Here is a 25,497-nt window from a genome sequence, read left to right as displayed (position 1 = left end):
ACACAGGGCTAGCTCTGCCACTTGCCAAATTCGCCAATTGCGAATTTTAAAAACAATTAGCGAATTTTATTATAATCTGGTGAAACAAAATTACATGTAATAATTGATATTTTGTTAGAAAATAACTGTTTCTGCTATTTTTGAAGTTTTATAAATAATTTGGTGAAATTGTTTGCTCACCCAGAGCAACACCACTGAGGTCAGTCTCAAACTTAATGTAAACATGGAAAAAAGGTTGATGGGTGTTGTGTATTTTGATCAAGCAAAGAACATGAGAATCGGTTTCAAGATCAAGTAATTAAAATATTGGGCAAAACAGAAACAATATTGATGTCAAATACGTTTAATTAAGAGTTGGTTGAGAATTACCCTAAGTGAAGTGTAATTCTGGAATTTATATTCTTTAATGTTAAAAGGTTTTATCAGTGAAAAACATCTTACATTGGCAGCAAATTCAGGACAGTCTCTTTAACACCAGAGATTTATTTTTAAAATTATTTTTACTCATTAAAACTTCTTTTTTATCTTCTTTCTTTTTTTCCATGTTACAACTCAAATATATATTTATATCTGTATAAGGCTAAAAAAAAAAAGAAGTTTTATTTAACAATGCACTCAACACATTTTATTTACGGTTATATGGCATCAGACATATGGTTATGGACTACACAGATATTGAGAGAGGAAACCTGCTGTTGCCACTTCATGGGCTACTCTTTCGATTAGCAGCAAGGATTCTTTTATATGCACCACCCCACAGTGTAGTACATACCACAGCCTTTGATACACCAGTCGTGGTGCACTGGCTGGAACGAGAAATAGCCTAATGGGCCCACCGACGGGGATCGATCCCAGATCAATCACACATTGAGCGAGCGCTAACAAAACCCCAAAACAAACATACTTTCTTTAATCTGACTAACTCATGAAACGTGACCAGACTCGACTTTTGTATCCCAGGGCTAGCTCTGAGCAAGCTGAAAATCTTGCCAACAAAATGCCAATCATTACAATGAAATGTTTTTGCCAAATTATAATAAAATTTGCCATTGGCGAGTGGCAGAGTTAGTTAGGTATTTATCTATATTTTTTCATTTTTTTTCATCCTCGTTCAACAACTGCAGAATGATCCAGTGTGGAGAGATTACTAGGGACGCAATATAAAATACAGGGGCATAAAGTCTTTTTTTTCTTCTTTTTTTTAAGTTACTAAGTATGTGCAGCCAGCTTGTTCTAATTATAAATCAATAAAATTAATAGAATGATGGAGGATTATGTCAGAGCATATTTGTTTTTGCATTAAAATAATATAACTCTTTTTCTTTTCTGTTTTCATGTGTTCATATCAAAGTAAAAAGTTAATTTTGTTTAATAACACCACTAGATCACTTTCCATTATTCCTCGGGAACTGTTTTCCAGGATAGTAGGGATATGTGGAGAATGAAAATAGCCATGTTTGAAATAAAAAACTAGTGCTGATGTATTTACTGACTGTATCCACGTCCAGTGTTCCGTCTTACTCCATAAATGGTATGTCAATAAAATAAAAAAAAACATGACTTTTTTTTTCATATTGTTTATTTAATACAATGTCATGTAGTTTACAGCTTACATAAAATCAGTATAAAAAGTAGACTTTATTTGAGTATTTCAGTATAAAAAGTTAGCACTGCACTGGTGGGCCCTTTGGTCTATGGTTTTGTTCTTCTGTCTGTGGGATGGTGCATATAAAAGATCCCTTGCTACTAATGTAGCAGGTTTCCTCTCTAAAACTATGTCAAATGTACCAAATGTTCGACATCCAATAGCCAATGATTAATCGATTTATGTGCTCTAGTTGTGTCGTTAAACAAAACAAACTTTTTGCACTGGGAGACAGTTTGATCCAGATTATTATTGGTTACGTTAAGATTCCACTGGATCAATTAAAAGTTAGTTTTGTTTAACTACACCACTAGAGCTCATTTTCTGCAGTTGAATGTCAAACATTTGGTCATTCTGATAGTCTTCAGATAGTCTTTTATATGTAATTTCCAACAGACAGAACAGAACAGTACATACCAGGGCCTTTAATAAACCAGTAGTTGGTCTCTGGTTGGGACGGGGTGAAAACCCAAATGGGTTCCAATGGAACAGATGTAGTGTAGTCTGGGTAGGGGTGAGGGAAAATAGATACAGAAAGATTAGATCCTGTGGCCTAATTCACTAAACTCTCGCAACTTTGCGATCTCGCAGTGCAATGCTAAAAGATTTTCAAAGAGGATGATTTGTTGTCTAACAGAGCCTTTGTGAATTAGGACCCAGACTGTTATGTAAGGTTTCAGACTCAGAGTGTAGAGAACAGGGGCGTTAAGGGGTGGGGTAAGGTGGGTTCTGAAGACTAAACCTCATCACTGCAACCACTGAAATGAACAAACGTCTAAGTTATGTTCATATATCAAATTCACACCACATGATATCATGGTGAACATTCTACTGTTAAGCAAGGATTCCATTTGTTCGGCTGTGTTTGCAGATCTGTTTACATCTGCATCTGTATTTTAATTAAATCAGCTGTCACAAAGTGAGAAAATTCCCTTAGCATTTGCAGTACGTTTGCGGTTATTTTTTATCAATCCTTGTAACAAGTGGTACGTATGAACAGTACAGCTGGCAAGTGAAATTGATTGTGGGCTGGGGAAAAAAAAAAGATTGATAAAAGTAAAGTTTGTTTTATTTAACGACGCCACTAGAGCACATTGATTTTTTTATCTTATCATCGGCTATTGGACGTCAAACATGGTCATTCTGACAGTTTTTTTAGAGGAAACCCGCTGTCGCCACATAGGCTACTCTTTTATGACAGGCAGCAAGGGATCTTTTATTTGCACTTCCCACAGACAGGATAGCACAAACCATGGCCTTTGTTTAACCAGTTATGGATCACTGGTCGGTGCAAGTGGTTTACACCTACCCATTGAGCCTTGCGGGGCACTCACTCAGGGTTTGGAGTCAGTATCTGGATTAAAAATCCCATGCCTCGACTGGGATCCGAACCCAGTACCTACCAGCCTGTAGACCGATGGCCTAACCACGATGCCACCGATGCCGGTAAAAAAAAGAAGAAGATTGATAAATGCATACTCTACTGCATCACCACAACAGATCCGCAAATGCATCCAGTCAATGAAATCCTAGCTTTACATATTTTTTTTTTTTTTTTATGCAGTATTAATTTTAACTGAAGCATATTTAAAACATGAAGTCTTTAATACTTCAATAAAACTAAAAATGTTTCCAATTAGAAACCATTTTGTCACTGGTCACGTAAGTTTTAAAACATTCTGAATAGTCTGTTAATATGTTACACTTTTTACAGCTAAAGATTAAAAAAAATAAAAAATTCAGAAATCAGTTTGTTCATGTCAGTTTACAAGCCAGTTTACATGAATTGTTTTACGTCACTGCAGCACAAAAACAGAGATTGACGATTAGGTGTCGGACCAGGGAAAGTTACTACTTTACAGCAGAGCAAGATAAAATAAAACTAAGAAAGCAGTCGGGTCATCGTGTCATTTTGGTTTTAAAAGCTTTACGAATGGCCTGGACAAATCCCGACAAATTATTTGTAGCATTCAGCTTCTCCACCAAACAATCCAGTTCTTCTACAGGAGGTTCGCAATTAGAAACTAAAAACAAAGAAATAAGAAAGAAAAGGAGTTAAATATCGATGATAGAATTGTCACACATGGTAGGATGGTGCATTGAAGACAAATATTATTTTCTCTCAAGAAAATCAGAAGGCAACATATACAAAGGCAGGTGTACTTTTCAGGACATGCTGACAGCATCAAGTTTTCATTTAGATCGACACCAACTTCACACTTATAAAGGCAACTTGTAAGTACACCATGCAAAAAATTTGAGAAAATCATATAAATTATATCACTATTTAAGAGAAAGTCATAGGAACTACACCACTATTCAAGAGAAAAAAAGAAAGAAAGAAATGTTTTATTTAACGATGCACTCAACACATTTTATTTACGGTTATATGGCGTCAGACATATGGTTAAGGACCACACAGATTCTAAGAGGAAACCCGCTGTCGCCACTACATAAGCTACTCTTCCGATTAGCAGCAAGGGATCTTTTATTTGCACTTCCCACAGGCAGGATAGCACAAACCATGGCCTTTGTTGAACCAGTTGTGGATCACTGGTCGGTGCAAGTGGTTTACACCTACCCACTGAGCCTTGCGGAGCACTCACTCAGGGTTTGGAGTCGGTATCTGGATTAAAAATCCCATGCCTCGACTGGGATCCGAACCCAGTACCTACTAGCCTGTTGACCGATGGCCTAACCACAACGCCACCGAGGCTGGTCTATTCAAGAGAAAGTCACAAGAACTACATCACTATTCAAGAGAAAGTCATAAGAACTACATCACTATTCAAGAGAACTAACTCTGGTCATTTTTCTTCTAGCTAAAAAGCAATTATAATGGCCTTTATTAGAAATGAACACATACATAATATCATCTGCTGATATTTGACAACTTGATAAAAAAAAAATTGTCTGGTTTTAACATTACTTTATTATAAAGTTAACCTGTAAGTAAAGTTAAAACAACAGACAAGTGGTAGATACATCACAAACTTACTGATATACTTTCTACTGTCATCGATCTGGACGTGAAATGAACATGGAGCTTTTGGGTCTTTGTCATCAACAGACGTAAAAATCATTTGAAGTTTGTTGCCTGCAATACACAGTAAAATAATGAACACAACTTAAAAATATAGATGCTATGTATAATGCACTTGCTGTTATTAATTTTTTACAACATGCATTTTATGGACTGGAAACATAAAGTGTTAATAAAATATTTTGTTACGTTGGTTTTTTTAACTAATATTGATTTTAAATTAAATTATATCTCTTATAATCCATTTACATCAAAAGGAAAATTATGAATTGGCATGAGCATATTAACTTTTAAAACCAACTATTAAATCATCCATTAAAGAAGGAAGGAAATGTTTTATTTAATGATGCACTCAACACATTTTATTTATGGTTATATGGCATTGGACATATGGTTAAGGACTACACAGATATTGAGGGAGGAAACCCGCTGTCTCCACTTCGTGGGCTACTCTTTTCGAGTAGCAGCAAGGGATCTTTTATATGCAGGCAAGGCTTCTAGAATTGTTTTTAAATCTACTAGCCATGGGATCAGTAATTTAAAACATTTACTAGCCACAATAAAAAATTCACAAGCCCTACTTTACTTTAAGTTAATACAATTTTACTAAATAATAGTAATAATCAGATGTCACCTAAAGAGGGAGATAGAGCTTAGAAACACTAACATTAGGGGTTGGGTCAGTATATTCATATACTCTTTTTTTTTTCCACTAGCCGTCAGGCATGGCAATTGTAGTTATTTACTAGCCCAACATTGAATATCACTAGCCACGGGAGTAGGGCTACCATAATCTAGAAGCCCTGTGCAGGATAGCACATACCACGGCCTTTGATGTACCAGTCGTGGTGCACTGGCTGGATCCATTAAAGAATGCAAGTGTAAAAGACAATTAGAGAAACTTTAACTACAAAGTACATTAACCCTTTTATACATGTATGACCGTAACTCTCCTACGAGGTTAGATTCATGGCGCTGCACTCCGACTTGAATAATAATTAGGCATAAATCAAAACTCTGAGCACAATTACTAGTTTTTAGCAATATCATTCAGTGGACTGAATTACATTTTGTAACCAGATCATTAATAATTTGTGCTAAATTGAACAATCAACAGATTGAATTAGATGATATAAAATATTGTTAATCACTAATCAGATTTATTAAATTAAGCAATCTTATAACAACAGTTTGGTGTTATGTTAAGAGTTGTAATGGGTATCTAGATAGACATATAAATAGATAGATAGATAGATATTACCAGATATTTTTCTGAATTGAAGGCCAAGATTATTTCGAAACCATTCCGCTGATTTTTCTAACTCTAGCAATCGCTCTTTTGTTGTTTTCTCCTGAGCCAGTATCTCTGAAAATATCAATTATACATATCCAATAACATTAAGGAGAGGGTGCAAATTAATCCTTTGGTATTTCATGGTGTTAAAAGAATTACGGTATGTTATATTTATTGTGTATAAAGCCAAAACAAGGGTGCAAAGAGTGACTGTCATCGACCGTAAATTCTCATACAAGGCATTTTAAGCATAAAAATTTGCCTCAGTCACAACAAATTCATATGATATCTGACCTGTAAAATTGTAAAAAAAAAAAAAATATTAAATTTAAATAAAATTATATTTTAACTTTTATTAACAATGTATTCACTACAAATATGTAGTTACATGTACACTCCAAGAACAAGTAAAAGCCAACGTGTAACCTACAGAAATATCACGTGACACACTGTAATTGATGTCAAACACCAGTTTGTCACTACAAACAGATGTACAAGTACACATAAGAAATCTAAACCTCCCTACTTTGACTTATTTGGCTGTATTAAAAAATATTACTTCTGAACCCCATCGCTCACTCTGAATGTCATGTGAAGTCTAATATGACATACATGCATCTCACCTAGGTATATTCATACAATCATTATGTTTACATGCCATCACTTGCTCTGGCTGTAATGTGAAGGCTAATATGACCTATCTGACTTGGTATATTCATACAATTATTATGTTTACACGCAATCACTCACTCTGGCTGTAATGTGAAGGCTAATATGACCTATCCGACTTGGTATATTCATACAATTATTATGTTTACACGCCATCACTCACTCTGGCTGTAATGTGAAGTCTAATATGACCTATCTGACTTGGACATATTCACACAATCATTATGTTTACACACCATCACTTGCTCTGGCTGTAATGTGAAGTCTAATATGACCTATCTGACTTGGTATATTCGCACAATCATTATGTTTACACGCCATCACTTGCTCTGGCTGTAATGTGAAGTCTAATATGACCTATCTGACTTGGACATATTCACACAATCATTATGTTTACACACCATCAATCACTCTGGCTGTAATGTGAAGGCTAATATGACCTATCTGACTTGGTATATTCGCACAATCATTATGTTTACACGCCATCACTTGCTCTGGCTGTAATGTGGTCTAATATGACCTATCTGACTTGGTATATTCACACAATCACTATGTTTACACGCCATCACTTGCTCTGGCTGTAATGTGAAGGCTAATATGACCTATCTGACTTGGTATATTCGCACAATCATTATGTTTACACACCATCACTTGCTATGGCTGTAATGTGAAGTCTAATATGACCTATCTGACTTGGTATATTCACACAATCATTATGTTTACACACCATCACTCACTCTGGCTGTAATGTGAAGGCTAATATGACCTATCTGACTGGGTATATTCACACAATCATCACTCACTCTGGCTGTCGTGGTCTTTTTCTTCCAACACTTTCTGCAGTTCCTCAGTCATGTTCTCTTTCTTCTGCAGTCTGGTGTCGGCCTCTGTCTTCAGTCGGGTCAGCTCTTCCTTCAACATCCTGGCTTTTGCAATGTGGCTTTCCAGTACTGAATTCACACAAAGGAAAACAATGGTAATAATAAATCCAGTAACATATGCAATAAAGACATTTTAAAAAGTGTGAGAATGATGGCTTTATATTAAACAAAATTGAATTAAATGTATAAGTGAAGATATACGTTAGGTAACCGATTTGACTCTGAGAATGCCCAGTTGTTCATCACGTAACCAATCAGCTGGTCACATGAATTTAAAGTTGCGTAACCAACAAACAAAATAACGATTTGCATGAACTATTATTCCCTCTGTTTGTACGTGTCTTTGTGATACAGCGGAATTGCCGCCTAAAACGTCACAGTAGTCTTGAATGATATGCATCTCCTCTACAACATGCATATTGATACATGAGGAGCAGAGAACATTCTGTTCAAGATTGCATCGCAATTCGCTTTCGAAGTTTCAGATATCGCTACACAATTCGCTCTCTAAGTTTCAGAGATCGCTACACAATTCGCTCTCTACGTTTCAGAGATCGCTACACAATTCACTCTCGAAGTTTCAGAGATCGCTACACAATTTGCCCCTAAAGTTTCAGAGATCGCTACACAATTCACTCTCGAAGTTTCAGAGATCGCTACACAATTTGCCCCATAAGTTTCAGAGATCACTACACAATTCACTCTCGAAGTTTCAGAGATCGCTACACAATTCGCTCTCTACGTTTCAGAGATCGCTACATAATTCACTCTCGAAGTTTCAGAGATCGCTACACAATTTGCCCCTAAAGTTTCAGAGATCGCTACACAATTCACTCTCGAAGTTTCAGAGATCGCTACACAATTCGCTCTCAAAGTTTTAGAGATCGCTACACAATTTGCTCTCAAAGTTTCAGAGATCGCTACACAATTCGCTCTCGAAGTTTCAGAGATTGCTACACAATTCTAAAGCAATAAATAGTAGCTGCAAATCAGTTTTTACATGATTAGCAACTGTCACCAATCAAAGTTTGGAAAACAAAGTGTTTCCTGACGAGTACAAACCTTTCTGACTCATCTGACTCTGTTGTCTTCTCTGTTTCTCATTCTTTTTCAGATTCTCAATGCTTTCTGAATACAACATATAAAATTATTATTTACTGGAATAAAATGTCTACTGGAATAAAATGTCTACTGGAATAAAATGTGTATCCACAACCATCAAAGAATGTGAAACAAAAATATACTGAATACAACATATAAAAATATTATTCACTGGAACAAAACATGCATCCACTGGCACTACCATCAAAGGGTGTAAAACAAAAAATAAACTCATGAAATCAAAACTTGTAATTTTTGAAATGTGTATTTCACAATTGTAGTGATGCTGCATTTGAATGTGCTTGTAGTTATCATTTCAATAAGCTTCTAACTTAAAAATGGTGTCCAAAACATGACATTGTCACATATTTACAAGGTATACTTAGTGATTTCCCTAGAAATTTGTCAAGGCGTGGTAGACCAAACACTTTTGGGGCATTTTCACCATTTTTGGGGCACTTGTTTTTCATTAAAAATACACCAAAATTAATTGAAATAAAACATTAATGTAATTTATGTGCTTGCTTTAATAAATGAATGGCAAAAATTATAAAACATATATTTTATTAATTAATAATACCTTTTTGGGTGTTTTATAAAGGCAATTTTAGAATTAATTAGTGAAAAAGGATTATTTAATCTCAGGGCAGCATGGTGCTGATTACAGCAAGATAGTGCTAGACTATTGAGGCATGGTGCTACATCATGCTAAAACAAGCTAGGGAAAACACTGTGTTAAATGGAAACTTTTTAACAAGCATTCCGAGAGTACTGTTAAAGTTGGGCCCAACAATTTTTTGTATTTGCTAAGTTCAATGGCTATATGGTTTTTACCATAACTACATGTAAGTCTTGCTATAAAAATTGTATCAGTGGTGAACAATATTTCTGTCATACGTTTGCCCATTTCAATGGGAAAATTATTTCAGTAATCATTCACAAACAATGAGTTTTTGAAATTAAATTCAGCTGAAGTTTGTTTTATCACAAAATAAAGTGCTGAAATTGACAATGACACACTTGTACTTTGTTGTTCACCATCCTACCAACCTTCCTGACAAATGCATCTGAACACAAACAAGTTTGTACTTAAAGGAGGGGACAATTAAGGCATTTGGCCTGGTATGCATATTCAACAATATATAATGCACATTATTGCTTAATATCAACAAGTATAATCTTATTGTTAATTAATAAAACAGTTAAATGTGACGGCTATTATATATAACAGGTGCAGCCATTTTGTATCATCCCAGTGAATACGCCCTCTGGCGAGCTGGTGGTTACGTAATGCCTAACGTTTCACATCAGGAATTAGTCTTCGAACTGAAGAAACAAAACATACCTGATTTTTGCGGATGCATCGTAATGTTCTGTAATAATAGCCATCCCAGTAAGCCAGTAACAATTATATATTATTTTTCAATACAAAATAAACCACCATTGTCAAAGCGTTGAAATAACTGTATTTTGTTTTGTACATAAATTAACCCATGTACTGAAATAATAATCGGAGTGTTTTCTTGGTTAATTGGTCTTTTCTTTCCATGGCCTGTACCTGTAGATCCTGATTGGCAGGTGTATATTTAGACGGCCCCCAGACACTGTGTCTAGACACACTAAAAAGACTTGCCTCTTTTATTAAGATCACAGGGTATTGTGTTATAACCGCACGGATACCCCTCTATTAGTAATGGACATTACCAGCTGCCCTGCGTTATTACTGTAAGTAACAGATCTCTTTCACATTCCACTGCGCATGTGCCTGTTGCGGGGTAACTTGAGGACGCAAACCACGACCTAACGCGAGATCTCGCAAAAATAGACCTGTGGACAAGTTGGGGGGCATAGACAATGGGAGGCCACGCAATAGGAATGTGAATATCTCCATGATTAATTATTCTATCAGTAGTGAACCCAAAAATTCTGTCGACATCCACAACAAGACTTATTGGAGACATTTGTGAATTATTGCTTATCACGAAATAAAAAAAACGTCTGACAATCCATCGATTCGGATTCGTACGCAATAAATATCGGATATAGGCTGAAATAATATTAATGTGTGTACGCGTGTATGTATGCAGATATTTATTGTATTTAACATGATTTAAATATTTATAAAGCATTATACAGATAAATACATTCAGAATTTCTTTTCACCAAGTTATCTAAAAAAAAAATCGGTATTTGGAATAAAATTAAATGATACATATGAAATTTGAGCTATGGTATGAAAAAACATTAGAATAAGGCCCGTAGGAATGATATCTGGAGTTGGGGGAGGGGAGGGGGCACAATCTGTAATGGAGGGACACAGTCTAGTTGGGAAGTGGGGGTGGGGGTGGAAAAAGCCATATTTTAAACTGGATTTATAAAAGTGGGGCTACAGTCCTCCCTCCGACGTCTCGGTTGCTACCGACCTGAGAATGGTCAGAAATGTAACTGTATTGCATATACAGCTATTTAAATTCGAAGCAAGATTATTTAACCTAAGAAAGATGTAAAAAGTTTTATTTATAACAGATTAGACTAGTGGACAGCTTGATAATACAGCTACAAACTCAGGGTGGTCTCTTTAGTATAAACTCATGAAGGTTTATTATGCGCAGTCATAAGGTACCAGTCATAAGGTACATCGTTTGAATGTTTGAAGCAAACAGGCCCGTAGCCGGGGGTGGTGGGGTTGGGGTATCGGACAATCCCCCCACACAGGATTGAGAGTTCCGCTCAAATGAAAAACAAATTGTATTTTACATATAAAAGTTCTTGTCCCGAAATGACCGGGATAACGTATAGTCGGGGTGCCAAATGCGAATTTTGGGCTGAGATGTGCAAAATTTGGTGCATAGTTGTTCTCTGCGGATTTCGACTCTCTAGGGGGTCCACATCGATAATCCACCGGGTGCCACCCAAGCACCCTTGAGGAATTTGAGAAAATCAAGATGGCATCCAAGATGGCAGCCAAATGAAGGAAATAGCTATAACTTCTTTATTATTTGACAAAGAACAATCATTTTTGTGTATACTCCATGGTTTTATGGGCCAAGGAACCCATTGGTGCCATCAAAATTCAGATTTGATAAATGGGTCGCGTAAATCCAAGATGGCGTCCAATATGGCTGCCAAAATTGGGAAAATGGCTATAACTTCTTTATTATTTGGCACAGAATAATAAGGTTTGTGTCTACCCCATGCTTTTATTGGCCAAGGAAGCCATTGGTGTCATCAAAATGCAGATTTAATAAATGGGTTACTTAAATCCAAGATGGCGGCCAATTTTTTATTAGGAAGAAATGAGGCTGCCCATTCGCTTTTGCTGATATTCGTCCGTAAACAGTTTAATTTGATACAGTATCTCAACACAGTTACATGCACTTTCCCTATGGTGATGAAAGCTAATCCATTTCAGTTCTGTTCTTGAACACTAGGTGTCTCTCCTGATTAGTTATTTTGTTTTAGAAGGAGAAAAAGTAATTTTCTCAAGCACATGTTTTCAGTTACAGATTTGGCATGTCCAGAACTGGACCTTGAGTGTAGAATTCCTTGATTCCTAGTTTGGCCTAGGTATAACAGACCATTATTTGTCGCAGAAAGTACAGTAGCCTACAGGTAAGTATAGGGTAACATATTACTTCAACAGTATTAGAGCTGATTATCAATCAAGAAAAAGTTCCATATTGCATCTAGAGTGCCACTTATTGTCCAAATTGGAAATTAATATTGGTCTTGTGCAAACTTTGTGAATTTGAATTTCACCAGGACTATTGACTCTCATAGCATTTTAGATCGATGGATACTCGCCCAAAATAAAGCTATCTTTAGGCCTAATCCAAAACTTTTATTTTCAAAGTCCAAATCTACTTTAAAGAAGAAACTGCAAGTTGAAGTGTAGTCAAGGGTGGCAGCAAAGCCCACTGCCATCATTCTGGATGGATGTGCCATACTCTGGGTGATTCACTGGCCAGCTAATGGAACTGTAAAGGACTACGTCAATGGCTTCATTCAGTATGTACTAGATAGGATGCACAAATGTAAACATCTGCATGTGATCTTTGATAGATACCAAGACTACAGCATTAAAAGTGGTACTCGATCTTCACGATCCTCAAAGTCCTCAAGGCAGTATCACCTGACACTAGAAATGCCACTCCCTCCACAGTCCGTTATACTGACAGGGTCCAAGAACAAGGAACAACTGATAGATCTTATTTGCATCGATCTGTCCAAGAAAGTTCAACTGGGAAACTACTCAACGTCTGTTGTCGTGACAGGAAAGGCTCCGGTTCCATTGGAAATCATTGAAGGCTCTGTCAGGGAGTGTCATGACTTGAGAACCACCCATGAAGAGGCCGATGTCATTATCCCCCAACAGATGATGAAGTTAGTGGCTGGTGGTTGCGCATGTATCCAGGTCGTCTGCGATGACACCGACGTCTTTGTGCTCCTTTTGTACTTCTACCATATTCACCATGTGAATGCAATAATATTCATGGAACCTACCAGCCCTCAGCGGGTATCCGTGAATATCGGGGAGACGGCCAAAAGGCACAAGGACATTGTTGCAGATTTGCTAGCAGCACATGCATGAACAGGTTGTGACACAGTAGGAGCCTACTATGGTGTTGGACAAACGAAAGCTGTAAAAGTCCTGGAATCTGGATATACGTTCGAATAAGTTGGAAATCCAGATGCTGACATGAAAGCAGTCATCAGTGAAGCCACCTCCTACATTGCTGCCTGCTACGGCACAGCAATAAGACCAAATGATTCTATGTCAGATGTTCTATGTCAGAGTTTGGGTCGCAAAGACAGGAAGGAAAGGGGCCTCCATACAGTCGAAATTGCAATCTCTACCCCCATCGTCACAAGCATTCGAAGAAAATGTCAAACGGGCTCATCTCCAGGCATCAATATGGAAAGCGGCGCTTGAGCCTGATCCACCGGTGATGAATGCTTGTGACTATGGGTGGGTGAGAGATGAACACTTCAAATCCTTACAACCGCTAACCGTCCAACAGGAAAGGCAGTTTGCACCTGAAGAGGTAATAAAGATGATACAGTGTTCCTGTGCCGCCGATCAACCCTGTTCGTCAATGAGATGTAGTTGCACTTCAGCACAACTTGGTTGTTCCATCTTATGTAAGTGTGGGGGTAAAGAAGGATGCTTCAATCCACAAACCCTGAGTCTGAACACAGAAGACATTGACTCCGACGCCAACACTGACAATTAAAGTGAGCAGCTGACATCCATAGGCTACCATGTTCACTTCACACCACACCATACAACATACCCATGGCCGTGATCTTTAACATTCCATTGGATTTTAAAAGTGATCATTGAAGTCACTGTAATACAGGGTGTCCCGGAATGAATGCCACATTCAGCGGTTCAATATTTTTGGTCAGGTATCCTTATTTCTAACTATATATATTGGTAATTAATAACCATACACAGATGTTCAGTATGATACATGTATCTACTTGAATTTCTAATTGTTCTAGCTTCACCCCTTTAATTCCCTCTGACACTGAATCTAGTATCAGATTTGACTCAACTAGTGGGTCTGGCATTCTTGGAACACTGTAGTGTTACATTATTTCGTCCATGACAAAGTGAAATTATGTCACTCACCAATCTTTAAATCAACATATGTTTTAATCTTTTTTCAAATATACCTTTCATGAATATATGAGTTTTTTAACATTTAACAGTTCTATACATGGGTTCATTGGCCATATTGTATTGGCTGCCATCTTGGATTTGCGTGACCCATTTATTAAATCTGAATTTTGATGGCACCAATGTCTTCATTGGCCCATGAAACCATGGGGTAGACACAAAAATTATTGTTCTGTGACAAATAATAAATAAGTTATAGCCATTTCCCCGATTGGGCGGCTATATTGGACGCCATCTTGGAGTTACGTGACCCATTTATCAAATCTTAATTTTGATGGCACAAATGGGTTCCTTGGCCCATAAAACCATGGGGTAGACACAAAAATGATTGTTCTGTGTCAAATAATAAAGAAGTTATAGCTATTTCCTTCATTTGGTGGCCATCTTGGACGCTATCTTGATTTTCTCAAATTCCTCAAGGGTGCTCGGGTGGCACCCGGTGGATTATCGATGTGGACCCCCTAGAGAGTCAAAATCCGCAGAGAACAACTATGCACCAAATTCTGCACATCTAAGTGGTGATTCCTCCCGACTAGTAGCAAGAACGTCTGTCTGAGGTTCCATTTGCTGAAAGTTCGATCCTCCTCAGTGGGCCCGTTTGATTATTTCCCGTCCCAACCAATGATCCATCAAAGGACATCGTGTATGCTATCCTGTTTGTGGGATGTGAGAAGTATGCTATGTATCATTTATTATAAATACATTTGTACGACTGAAAACAAACGGTTTCTTATCGTGGCACTGTGACCAGGCTATTTTACATGCATACCACAACTTAATGCAACTTGTTAACGTGTATTTCGCAACAAAAGTTTGTGTATTATTCTCGAGTGTAACCGGCATCATCTCATTGTTTGGCAAGGGGTTCTACATATATATATATATATATCTGGGGGACCCCCCCCCCCCCCCCCCCCCCCCCATCTACGGCGTCGAAGGCGCTCGCGTTTGACGAGTTTCGTTTACATGAAATTTCTACACACCCCCCCCCCCCCATCCCCCCGCTAATCATGCTGGCTGATTTTATATACAATATTCATAAGTTAGACCAAACATCAAATTAGGATCGTATCGAGTTGCATGGGTCTACCACTCTGGAAAAGTTGCTGAACGTTATGTTATGTATAATCATGTACGTTATAAAAACGTGTGATACTTGCATACCATATCGTTATATAGGACTTCTCCCTATGTTTGTAAATATGTATCAAAGTACTGATGGTATCGCTAACGATCTCGACCAATGTTCTCAGGTACAAAATACAAAATTGTAACCAAACACTATTGTACATACAGATATATGTTTACTTCAAACTGATCTTCATGTAAAGAAGATGTCATCTTCTAAATTCTTCAAACAAACCATGCAAACAGTCGCGTTTACTCGGTTTCTGACGTTAAATAAATAAATACATAAATAAATAATTTGTAGATAGACATGTAGCACTGATTAGTAGTTGTACGACTGTCTTTTTTAATGAAACGATAAGGGGAAAATAGAGCTGTGATAAAGGTCTATGTGAGTTAGTGGTTTTGTTGGTGTTTTTTAGGGGGAAGGGGAGGCATATTTTATTAAATTTTAAATACTGATACATGTGGAGAATTAAACATCACTGGTAAATCCGCGTGAATATTTAACTATAATTCTAATTGTTAAAAGTAGCAAACACATTCCACTAAAGTTAATTTTATTGTATGAATCTTTTAATTTTGCGTTGTTAAAATACCCTTAACAGGTGGCTCCAGAGACTTCATCTAAGTAAATGTTTCACTGTTTTTGGTCTTAAATCATTCCGATGTAAACTTTAGTAGACCGTTTTTCGCAGCCATTTTAACATCTTATACGAAATATGTACGTTAGTCTCTAGAGATTCACTTACGGCGCTCAGGACAACTGTCGATCATGCCCCCCAATTTGTATATAGCCTCGATACCGTCCAATTCGGCAAGGGACGGTACTATTTGCGCACATGCGTAATGGGAATGTGAAAGAGGTCTATTCTATAAACTCCTTCCTTGAGTAGACTTTCCCCATCTAAAAAAAGAAAATTATCACTTGGGTATCGTGAGTGTCATTTTTGCTCGAACGTACCCTACCAATAGGCCTAATAATATGCATTTTTTCTTTGAATTTTTTTTAAATGAAAAATACTATAACTTCATTTCGTTCTATTGATGCAAACTGAAATATATTTAGTTAAATAGTTTATTATACAATCAAGTCATTTGTGTTGTTTTACAAGTCAGGTTGATGAAAGCGAAGCGCCTTGTCGTAAATTAGAGCATTTGTTTACACTGTGTATAGAGGAGATGGATGGAGCTGACATCACTTCACCCCAAGCTATACCACCGAACGTCACAAAAACAAAATGGCTGCCCCCAGTTAGCAGAAATAATCATGTTTTTTTATGAACTCTAAAATTATGCATTTTTCATTTGTTAAAGTGTTAGTATGTGTTGGTGGTCCGGGTATGCATCTTTCCAACACGTAAGGCTCATGTCTGAGTTCACCCTACCTTTAACGAGGTGTATGTGTACATGTACTTTGCATGAAAAAATTTAATGGGCATATTGTGGCATACATGTACATGTACTTTGCATGAAAAAAATAAATGGGCATACTGTGGCACACATGTACATGTACTTTGCATGAAACAAATAAATGGGCATACTGTGGCACACATGTACATGTACTTTGCATGAAAAAACTAATATGGGCATACTGTGGCATACATGTACGGTAGGTGTTAGTGTCTGCATGTATGTGTGGCATTTGACAATTCCTGTTTTACAAAAACACCTGGGTTTATTAACTTAGTAGTTGAATTTTACAGGTTTCTGTAGTGTTAACAAGATTTATGTATCTTACCTTTTCCTTGTCTGACAGCCTCGTTGTACTGTTCCGTCAGCTCTGCACCATTCCTGTTTAAATCTCCCTCTATCCATTTCGTGAGAAACTTTGTTCTGAATTCCTCCAGAGTACGCTTCAGATTGGCGGGTTCAGTGCAAAAATCCATCCTTAACAACAAAAATTAAACATGATAAAACAGACTTGTCACCCATCCCAGATTCTGCGGGAGACTCCCAATATTTGACAGTCTTTTGATCACCTGTCCAGGACGTTTCTCCAGGGAAATTGATATTTTCAAAGCATTGAAAAAAAGGTTAGGAAGGTAAATGTAGAAAACAAATATTTTGGAAAATCATTTTATATGGTAGCTCGTGCAAGTATTGATGAACTGATGCTGCATTATCAATGGATCTGTTGTTAGCAAAGAAGAAAGAAAGAAATATTTTATTTAACGACGCACTCAACACATTTTATTTACGGTTATATGGCGTCAGACATATGGTTAAAGACCACACAGATGTTGAGAGAAACCCGCTGTCGCCACTTCATGGGCTAATCTTTTCAATTAGCAGCAAGGGTTCTTTTATATGCATCATCCCACAGACAGGGTAGTACATACCACAGCCTTTGATATACCAGTCGTGGTGCACTGGCTTCCGTTGTTAGCAAAGATACTGAGAAGTTTACAACATAATGTAAAGTGCATGATTACTACCATTATGCTTCTGAAATAAATTCTTTACATCAAAAGTATTGTACATGTACTGGTTAAGTTTCCTTATTTTATGGAGTATTATTATTTCCTAATTATTATTATTATTATTAAACAAATGGTGAGAAGTAGTCCGATTTAATAATACATTCTACAGGTAACCTATTTTTCGACAAAGCATACATGATAAATGTTTTGATAAAACACTGAAAGGTTTGGGATGCAGTCGATTCGTCCACTGAACAATTCGTCCACTGGACAATTCGTCCACTGAAAATTCGTCCACTGAGGAACTCGAGACGATTCGTCCACTACAAAACATCAGTTCCAGACGATTCATCCACTGGGTTATTTCCCCAGTACATTTCGTCCACGGACTAAATAATGTGCACTACATGTACATGGGGGCTAAATAAATTATTAGATATATTTTACCCCGTATTTTTTTTGTTTGCTTTACCAATTAAGTGTACAGGTGTCCTCTATTGTGATATTGTGAAGTAATTAGCAATGCAGGCTCATTACTGCTTAAGCTTGTTTCACCAAGTTGGATCCAGTAGCGTCTAAAACAACACGCCTTATTTCAAAGCTACACCACTAACTACCTGTATGTTACATGTCGTAGGATGTTTTTAGTACAATATGCCCAATAAAGATAATCTTTAGCCCTTCCCTTTCATCTTGTCTGGTTTCTGTTTGCTTTACCAATTAAGTGGTCAGAAGTAATTATGACAAATGTTTCACCAAGTTGAATCAAGTCGCGTCTAAAACAACACGCCTTGTTTTCTCCACTCCATACCGCGAGTAGAAGACAACATAAAACTCCCCCTCCTGCCACGGAACCCCCCACTGGCAAAGTCAGAGGTCGGATCCGTAGTGGGCGTGCCTGAACCTTCGTGGATATGGGCACGTTAAACGAGTTTTCATTCCATTCCATAAAACTCCAATTCTTGTCCGATGTTGTTCATTTTCGTTTCTTTTCCCTATACAATGAGCAATATCTGTATTTCGTGCAAAAAGTGTGTTCGACCCCACCAGGAAGGATTGCTGTGTGATGGGTGCTTTAAGTGGCAGCATCGAGTTTGGGATTCCGGTGAGTTGATATTTATTTTGTTATTATCGTCATAAACATATACATGTGGTGTTTACTCTTGAAATTAAAATAAAGATGTTAGTAAACAGGTGATTTGTAACCTTTATTGGAAGAGACTATAACATTTTTATCGACATGTGTCAATTCTGATAATGATTCTATTTTCTACTCGTAGATAAAATTATTTAACGTTAATTCCTGAATTTTTTATTGTCGACGAAGGGACAAAAAGAGGGAAGTCGAAGTTGATTGAAACGACTGGATATTCATATACCAAAAAGGTAATATATCATATATTTTCAAACAAGTAATATAGATATAACATGTTGACCTGTTATATTTAACAAATCAGTATTTGCTACCCATTAAATTGTTAAATGTTAATTTTGTTTATAGAAAGTGAACGGCGTACAAACAAACTGGACGTGCAGTGTCAGAGGCACCCACAACTGGTGCAAGGCGACGGTGAACCAGAACGGCGACTCCTTTACCAGAGGCAGAAACGACCACAGCTATCCACCAGCACATGGGTTACTACATTATGTAGAAACCAACAAACAGGTACAATTTCTAATAGTTTACTATAAAGTTTGAAAATATATGAATTCAGTTCTGAATGTTCAACAAAATTTATTATTATTATTACTTTTTTGTTAAACGTTGTTTTGTTCATTCAGTCAGATCAAGACCATTGCTGCAAAGCATATTTTCAGATCAGCTAAGGAGATAGTAGAAACTGTTCACCTTGAAGACCCCGGAAGGATTAGGTCCGGAATCCTGCACTGTTGACAGCTGGGCAAGAAAGGCAAATCGTCATCGACAAAGTTCTGACCAGACGACCCAAAAGACCTGTACTTTGATGTATGCATAACTCATTTATTTTATTTTTATAAAAGAAGCTGTAGCAAACTATTGACTAAAATATAGTCATATGTGAATGTAATTTTATAGCAGGTTGATGTTAATTAAGTAGCCACAGGAAAATAATGTGTAGGCCTAATGAACAAGTTATTTATTTTTGCAGGTTGATGTTCAGTACTTGTGCTCCTTAGACAAAGATGCAGAGACATTCTTTCAGGGGTCCGTTTATATAAACGAACAGCGGCATTTGATTTTCGCCACGCCAGCCCAGCTTCAACAACTTGGTCAGGCCAAAACCTGGTACGTGGATGGAACTTTCAAGATAACGTCGCCCCCATTCATCCAGCTATTCGGATTTCACGCCTTCGTCAGATCGGGAGAGGCGCTAACCCAGGTTCCCTTGGCGTTCATCTTGATGTCAAGGCGACAGACCGTTGACCATTTAGAGGTAAGCATAAAACGGTTTAAAATATTGACGGCATCCCTTGTTTGTTAAATTAGTTATTTTAAACTTAAAGTACGTCTTTAGTTACACAACATTATCATTTTCCTTTCATACACGAACAAATTTCTAGTTCATATTTCTCATAATTTATAGGTCTTCAGTGCCCTATTGGAAAAAATGGACCTCCAGCCTCAAGTCCAAAGGATTGTCTCAGACTTTGATGCGGCAACGTGGGCTGCGATACGCGCAATTCTACCTCAGGTGGAAATAAAAGTATGTCATAAAAGTTCTATTAAAAATCGATTAAAATTATACTTTACTTTCATTGTTTTTGCAGTTGTTTTACATATGGTTGTCATCAGGTTAAAATAATTATTGTAGTCTACTACTACATAAATTGCATAATTTTACTTTTTAAAGTAAATAAACTGAATAATACTTTACTTTACTTAAGGATGCCTATTCTACTGGACACAAGCTGTATTCAAAAGAATACGCCAAGAAGGGCTTGAGAAATCTTACAACGAAAGGGGCAGCGTACACAAATTTCTTAAACAGATCCTGGGGATGCAGTCGATTCGTCCACTGGACAATTCGTCCACTGAAAATTCGTCCACTGAGGAACTCAAGACGATTCGTCCACTACAAAAAATCAGTACCGGACGATTCGTCCACTGGGTTTTTATTTCATCCATTATTACCCCATATTTTTTTTGCTGTGTCATAAATTTACAAAGGTGAAAATAAATTATATTGCATTAGATTACGCTTGGTTGATGTTTTTGTAACAATGCTCTGCAGACATAATTCTTTGGCGTTTCTATTTATTCGGTTATTGTTTGTTTCTATAATGTACGCCTTTCACGTTACATGTCGTAGAATGTTTTTAGTACAATGTGCCCAGTAAAGATAATCTTTAGTCCTTCCCTTTCAACGTGGTAAGTGTACAGGTGTCCTCTATTGTGATATCGTGAAGTAATTAGCAATGCAGGCTCATTACTGCTTAAGCTTGTTTCACCAAGTTGGATCCAGTAGCGTCTAAAACAACACGCCTTATTTCAAAGCTGCACCGCTAACTACCTGTATGGACGGAATGAATGAATGAATGAATGAATGTTTAACGACACCCCAACACGAAAAATACATCGGCTTGGGTGTCAAACTATGGTTTGTTGAATTGTTTTTTAATGTACATTTAATTAAATTGGAATTGAAGACAACGCGTTTTTATTTTATTTCGAGGTTATTAGGCATAACGTGACGAGGGAGGGTAGAATTTGGATAGAATTTACACCATTGAAGGAGAACATGACGGGGGGGGGGGGGGGGGGGTAATAAAGTCTTCCGACGCGGAGGCTTGCTGAGGATAACTAGTTTAACGTGCCCATATACCACTTTTGAACGCAGATCTAAAAGTTTAAAGACCGATCGATATGTCCACGCGAGTGGCCTCGTTAAGGCCGTTTGGGTGCACAGCTTAAAGGGACGAGATGGGCTGCATCCCGTCAAGAAAACCTCTAGATTGACAGTCGATAGGTGTAGTGCTGTGCTGAAATACAGATCTTGAGAAGCCGGATCCGTCTGAACGAGAGAGAGTATCAGACTAGGGTATAGTCCAGTCGTCATGGTTTGGTATAGTGGTGCGGACGGGCCCGACTCCGGAGGATACAAGATGGTATCACTATAAAGCAAGGTAAAGTCTAGAAAAAGAGCAGTAGGGGCTGACCCCGCCTTCCTATTTCTTCTTAGAGTGGGGCGGTCAATCTTCCAGTGCTGCTAGGACAGGCTCGGACATGTAGAGACTAAACGCGAACAACCGTGGCGTTCTGCAGAATGGCCGTCATACGATTCACGAAAAAACCCAAGTCGACAGTCAGATGGAGAAATGACGTGGAGGCAAGGAATCATGCTAAAAAAGAATCCAACCTGGTGGTGCAGGCTGTCGAAACGAGAAGCGTGCCAGCGTTCAATCAGTTCCAATGGCCGCATACATCCCAGTACAAAACTTCATTTCGCTGACAAAAACAATGAAATGAAGGACCCCCAAGTCGAGCACACGAAAGCATGTGCAGTGCGCACACGCGAAACAAACACGTCTTACCGCGTGGAGCTCCAGACTGGGAATCCGGAGGCTTGCATTACCTATTTACCACATTGTGTACGAGCGAGTGGACGAATAGTCCGTGGACGAATCATCCGCATGATAATGAATACAAACAGTTAATAAAAACTGGATAGTAATGTTGAATTCTAACTCTATTTTACTTTTTTGGTTATAGTATACACAAAATAATGTTAAGAAACGATTACAATGTCAAAGAAATAACTATTAATATGTTTGAAAAAAAATGCAGTCATCGAGTGGACGTATTGTCCAAGGTGAGTGGACGAATTGTCCAGTGGACGAATCGACTGGAAAGCAGATCCTGTGCCTCCCATACCTGCCAGCGGATGACATAGAAAGTCAGTTCAAAAGACTACTAGTATGCAGTATAAACAACATACCGCCAAAAGTGTTGAACGTCATGGCGTATGTTCGAAGAACATGGCTTCAAAGCACCGTGTGGAAGGTGGACAACTGGTCCATATTTGGAATGCCAGTAAGTATTGAATTTTGAAATGACAATAACAGCATAAATATTTCTCAATGACATCATAAAAATGTTGGTAAACGTACGTTTTAGTATAATGTATTGTACAGAAAACAATACTACACCACCTAAAACTTGTAATTCTGTTAATTGTGTTTTGTTTCTAAAAAAAAATTATGCTGTTTTATGCTGGACAATCAGACTGTATTTCTTATTTATTTATTTTGTGTTATTCACTTTCAGATTAGAACAAACAACAACACTGAAGGTTGGCATCGGCAAATTAACGCCAGAGCAACACGAGACAGGATACAATTTTACCTGCTGGTGCCTCTGCTTCTCCGAGAAGCAAAGTTGGTGAATATGACGATGGAACGAGTGAGCGATGGAAGAAAAAAACAAAGAAGTGTTTTATTTAACGACGCACTCAACACATTTTATTTTACGGTTATATGGCGTCAGACATATGGTTAAGGACCACACAGATTGTTTTAGAGGAAACCTGCTGTCGCCACATAGGCTACTCTTTTATGACAGGCAGCAAGGGATTTTTTATTTGTGCTTCCCACAGGCAGGATAGCACAAACCATGGCCTTTGTTGAACCAGTTATGGATCACTGGTCGGTGCAAGTGGTTTACACCTACCCATTGAGCCTTGCGGAGCACTCACTCAGGGTTTGGAGTCGGTATCTGGATTAAAAATTCCATGCCTCGACTGGGATCCGAACCCAGTACCTACCAGCCTGTAGACCGATGGCCTGCCACGACGCCACCGAGGCCGGTAAAGAGCGATGGAAGAGTTGGACGGATGTAATGGCTTAAGCATAGAACCCGACAGGGAGAAGTCTTTGCCATTTGGAGACACTACACCAATGATGAAATTACTGCCAAAGAATTGATTCGTGCTGTTGCAAGATTATCCATTCATTAGTCGGCTGACTGTTGGACGTTTCTCTTCCAGTGATATTTGAATGGATAATCTCCTACAGTGATTTGTGCAGTTAACAACGACGAAATACCATTCATCGATTCTACACTGATTTAATTGACCAAAAACATTCACTTGTTCATTTCTACTAATGTCAAATATGTTAACTTTTGAATGACATTTGTTGTTTTGTTGAATTGTTTTTTAATGTACATTTAATTAAATTGGAATTGAAGACGAGTTTTTATTTTATTTCGACGTTATTAGGCATATGGGGATAACATGTGACGAGGGAGGGTACAGTGGATAGAATTTACGCCATTGAAGGAGAACATGACATGTGGGAAGAATAAAGTCTTCCGACGCGGAGGCTTGCATTACCTATTTAGTATTTACCACATCGTGACATGTAAGATAATGTACGAGCGAGTATACGAATCGTCCGCATGATAATAATTAATATAAACAGTTAATAAAACTGGATATTAGTTGAATTCTAACTCTATTTTACTTTTTTGGTTATAGTATACCACAAAATAATGTTAAGAAACGATTACAATTTCAAAGAAATAACTATTAATATGTTTGAAAAAAATGCAGTCATCAGGTGGACAAATTGTCCGAGGTGAGTGGACGAATTGTTCAGTGGACGAACCGTCTGGAAAGCAAAGGTTTTATGTTGGAAAGATTTGGCTGTAAGCTATACCACTAAACATTTCACTCACCAAAACAGGTAACGTAGTTAACAATATTTACAGCTGATGCATGCTACGTTTTCACGCATGTGCAGTAAACTTTGCTACATAGCGGCCAATTTCGTGTTCCTTTAAAGTATAGAAATATTAATAAAAGGATAACATTAACAAATGTCTGTTTATAAATATTGATATGCTTTAGAACCAAATCTTTATCGTTTATGCTCACCGAAACTGGTTCATCCATGATATAAAGTCCATTAAAGAAGGAACCTCATCCTAGCCCTAAATCTAACACTAACCCTAGCCATAGCCCTAAATATAAGACTAATATTAGCTTAAACTTTAAAGTAGGGGGTAACAGCTGAATAATTTACTAGGAAGGAATTAAAAATTATAGTTTAAAAGCGCGGATATTTTGTCGAGATTGCAACTTTAATTTGCTGTTCCGAACACGATTACCATGTCAACTCCAGATACGAATTTAAAATTTAAATCAGTTTGGCTATATTCACTCCCATATGATATTGATAATATAAATACTAAAGATACACAATATGTAGTTAGTCGTCCCACTAAATGCTTTACCTCAAAAAAACATTTGTTTACATTTAATTCGTCATTTTGCAAACACCGCCTGAATTTTGCGGAAGAGACATTTGTCCAATCAAATCCCTTGAGACAAATGAACCGGATGGTATACCTTCAAAAGCCACAAAGATCCGTCATATTGAATAATTGAAAGTTGCATTGTACCATTTTTTTAAGCAGAGTCAAGATGCGAGGATGCAATGCAAATACTATTATCCATTATCAATAAATAATGATGGCGTGCAAATACTATTATTCCATTGCCAATAAATAAGTACACATTTTATTCCTTAAGTCTTTTGGATCAATTCAGTTCCAATTGCCGATATTGTTAACATTAATTTTAATATAAACAGCGTTTCAAAACACCTACACATTCATGCTGCTTTGTGGCGCCTATATAGTCCGTCCCAT

The 25,497-nt window shown here is 37.5% G+C and overlaps 1 protein-coding gene across 3 annotated transcripts; it reads right to left on the bottom strand.

Moving 5' to 3' along the window:
* Positions 1–2,985: 2,985 nt before the first annotated feature.
* LOC121382359 (kinetochore protein Spc25-like) lies at positions 2,986–25,159 on the bottom strand. 3 transcript variants are annotated; one of them, XM_041511947.1, is made up of 7 exons: positions 25,081–25,159; positions 17,186–17,334; positions 8,595–8,660; positions 7,455–7,601; positions 5,950–6,054; positions 4,644–4,742; positions 2,986–3,669 (listed from the first exon to the last, which is right to left on the bottom strand). In XM_041511947.1, exons 2-7 carry the CDS (start codon positions 17,331–17,333, stop codon positions 3,545–3,547), a joined length of 690 nt encoding a protein of 229 aa, XP_041367881.1. In that variant the 5' UTR covers position 17,334; positions 25,081–25,159; the 3' UTR covers positions 2,986–3,544. The 3 variants fall into 3 exon arrangements, with proteins under 3 accessions (XP_041367881.1, XP_041367880.1, XP_041367879.1); XM_041511946.1 differs by having other exon boundaries at positions 25,102–25,126; XM_041511945.1 differs by lacking the exon at positions 25,081–25,159 and adding an exon at positions 24,722–25,023.
* Positions 25,160–25,497: the final 338 nt, after the last annotated feature.

The sequence above is a fragment of the Gigantopelta aegis genome, chromosome 9, assembly GCF_016097555.1.
Source record: "Gigantopelta aegis isolate Gae_Host chromosome 9, Gae_host_genome, whole genome shotgun sequence".
Lineage (NCBI taxonomy): Eukaryota > Metazoa > Mollusca > Gastropoda > Neomphalida > Peltospiridae > Gigantopelta > Gigantopelta aegis.
The sequence above is the reverse complement of the archived record's forward strand: the minus strand, read 5'-3'. Positions and strand labels throughout refer to the sequence as shown.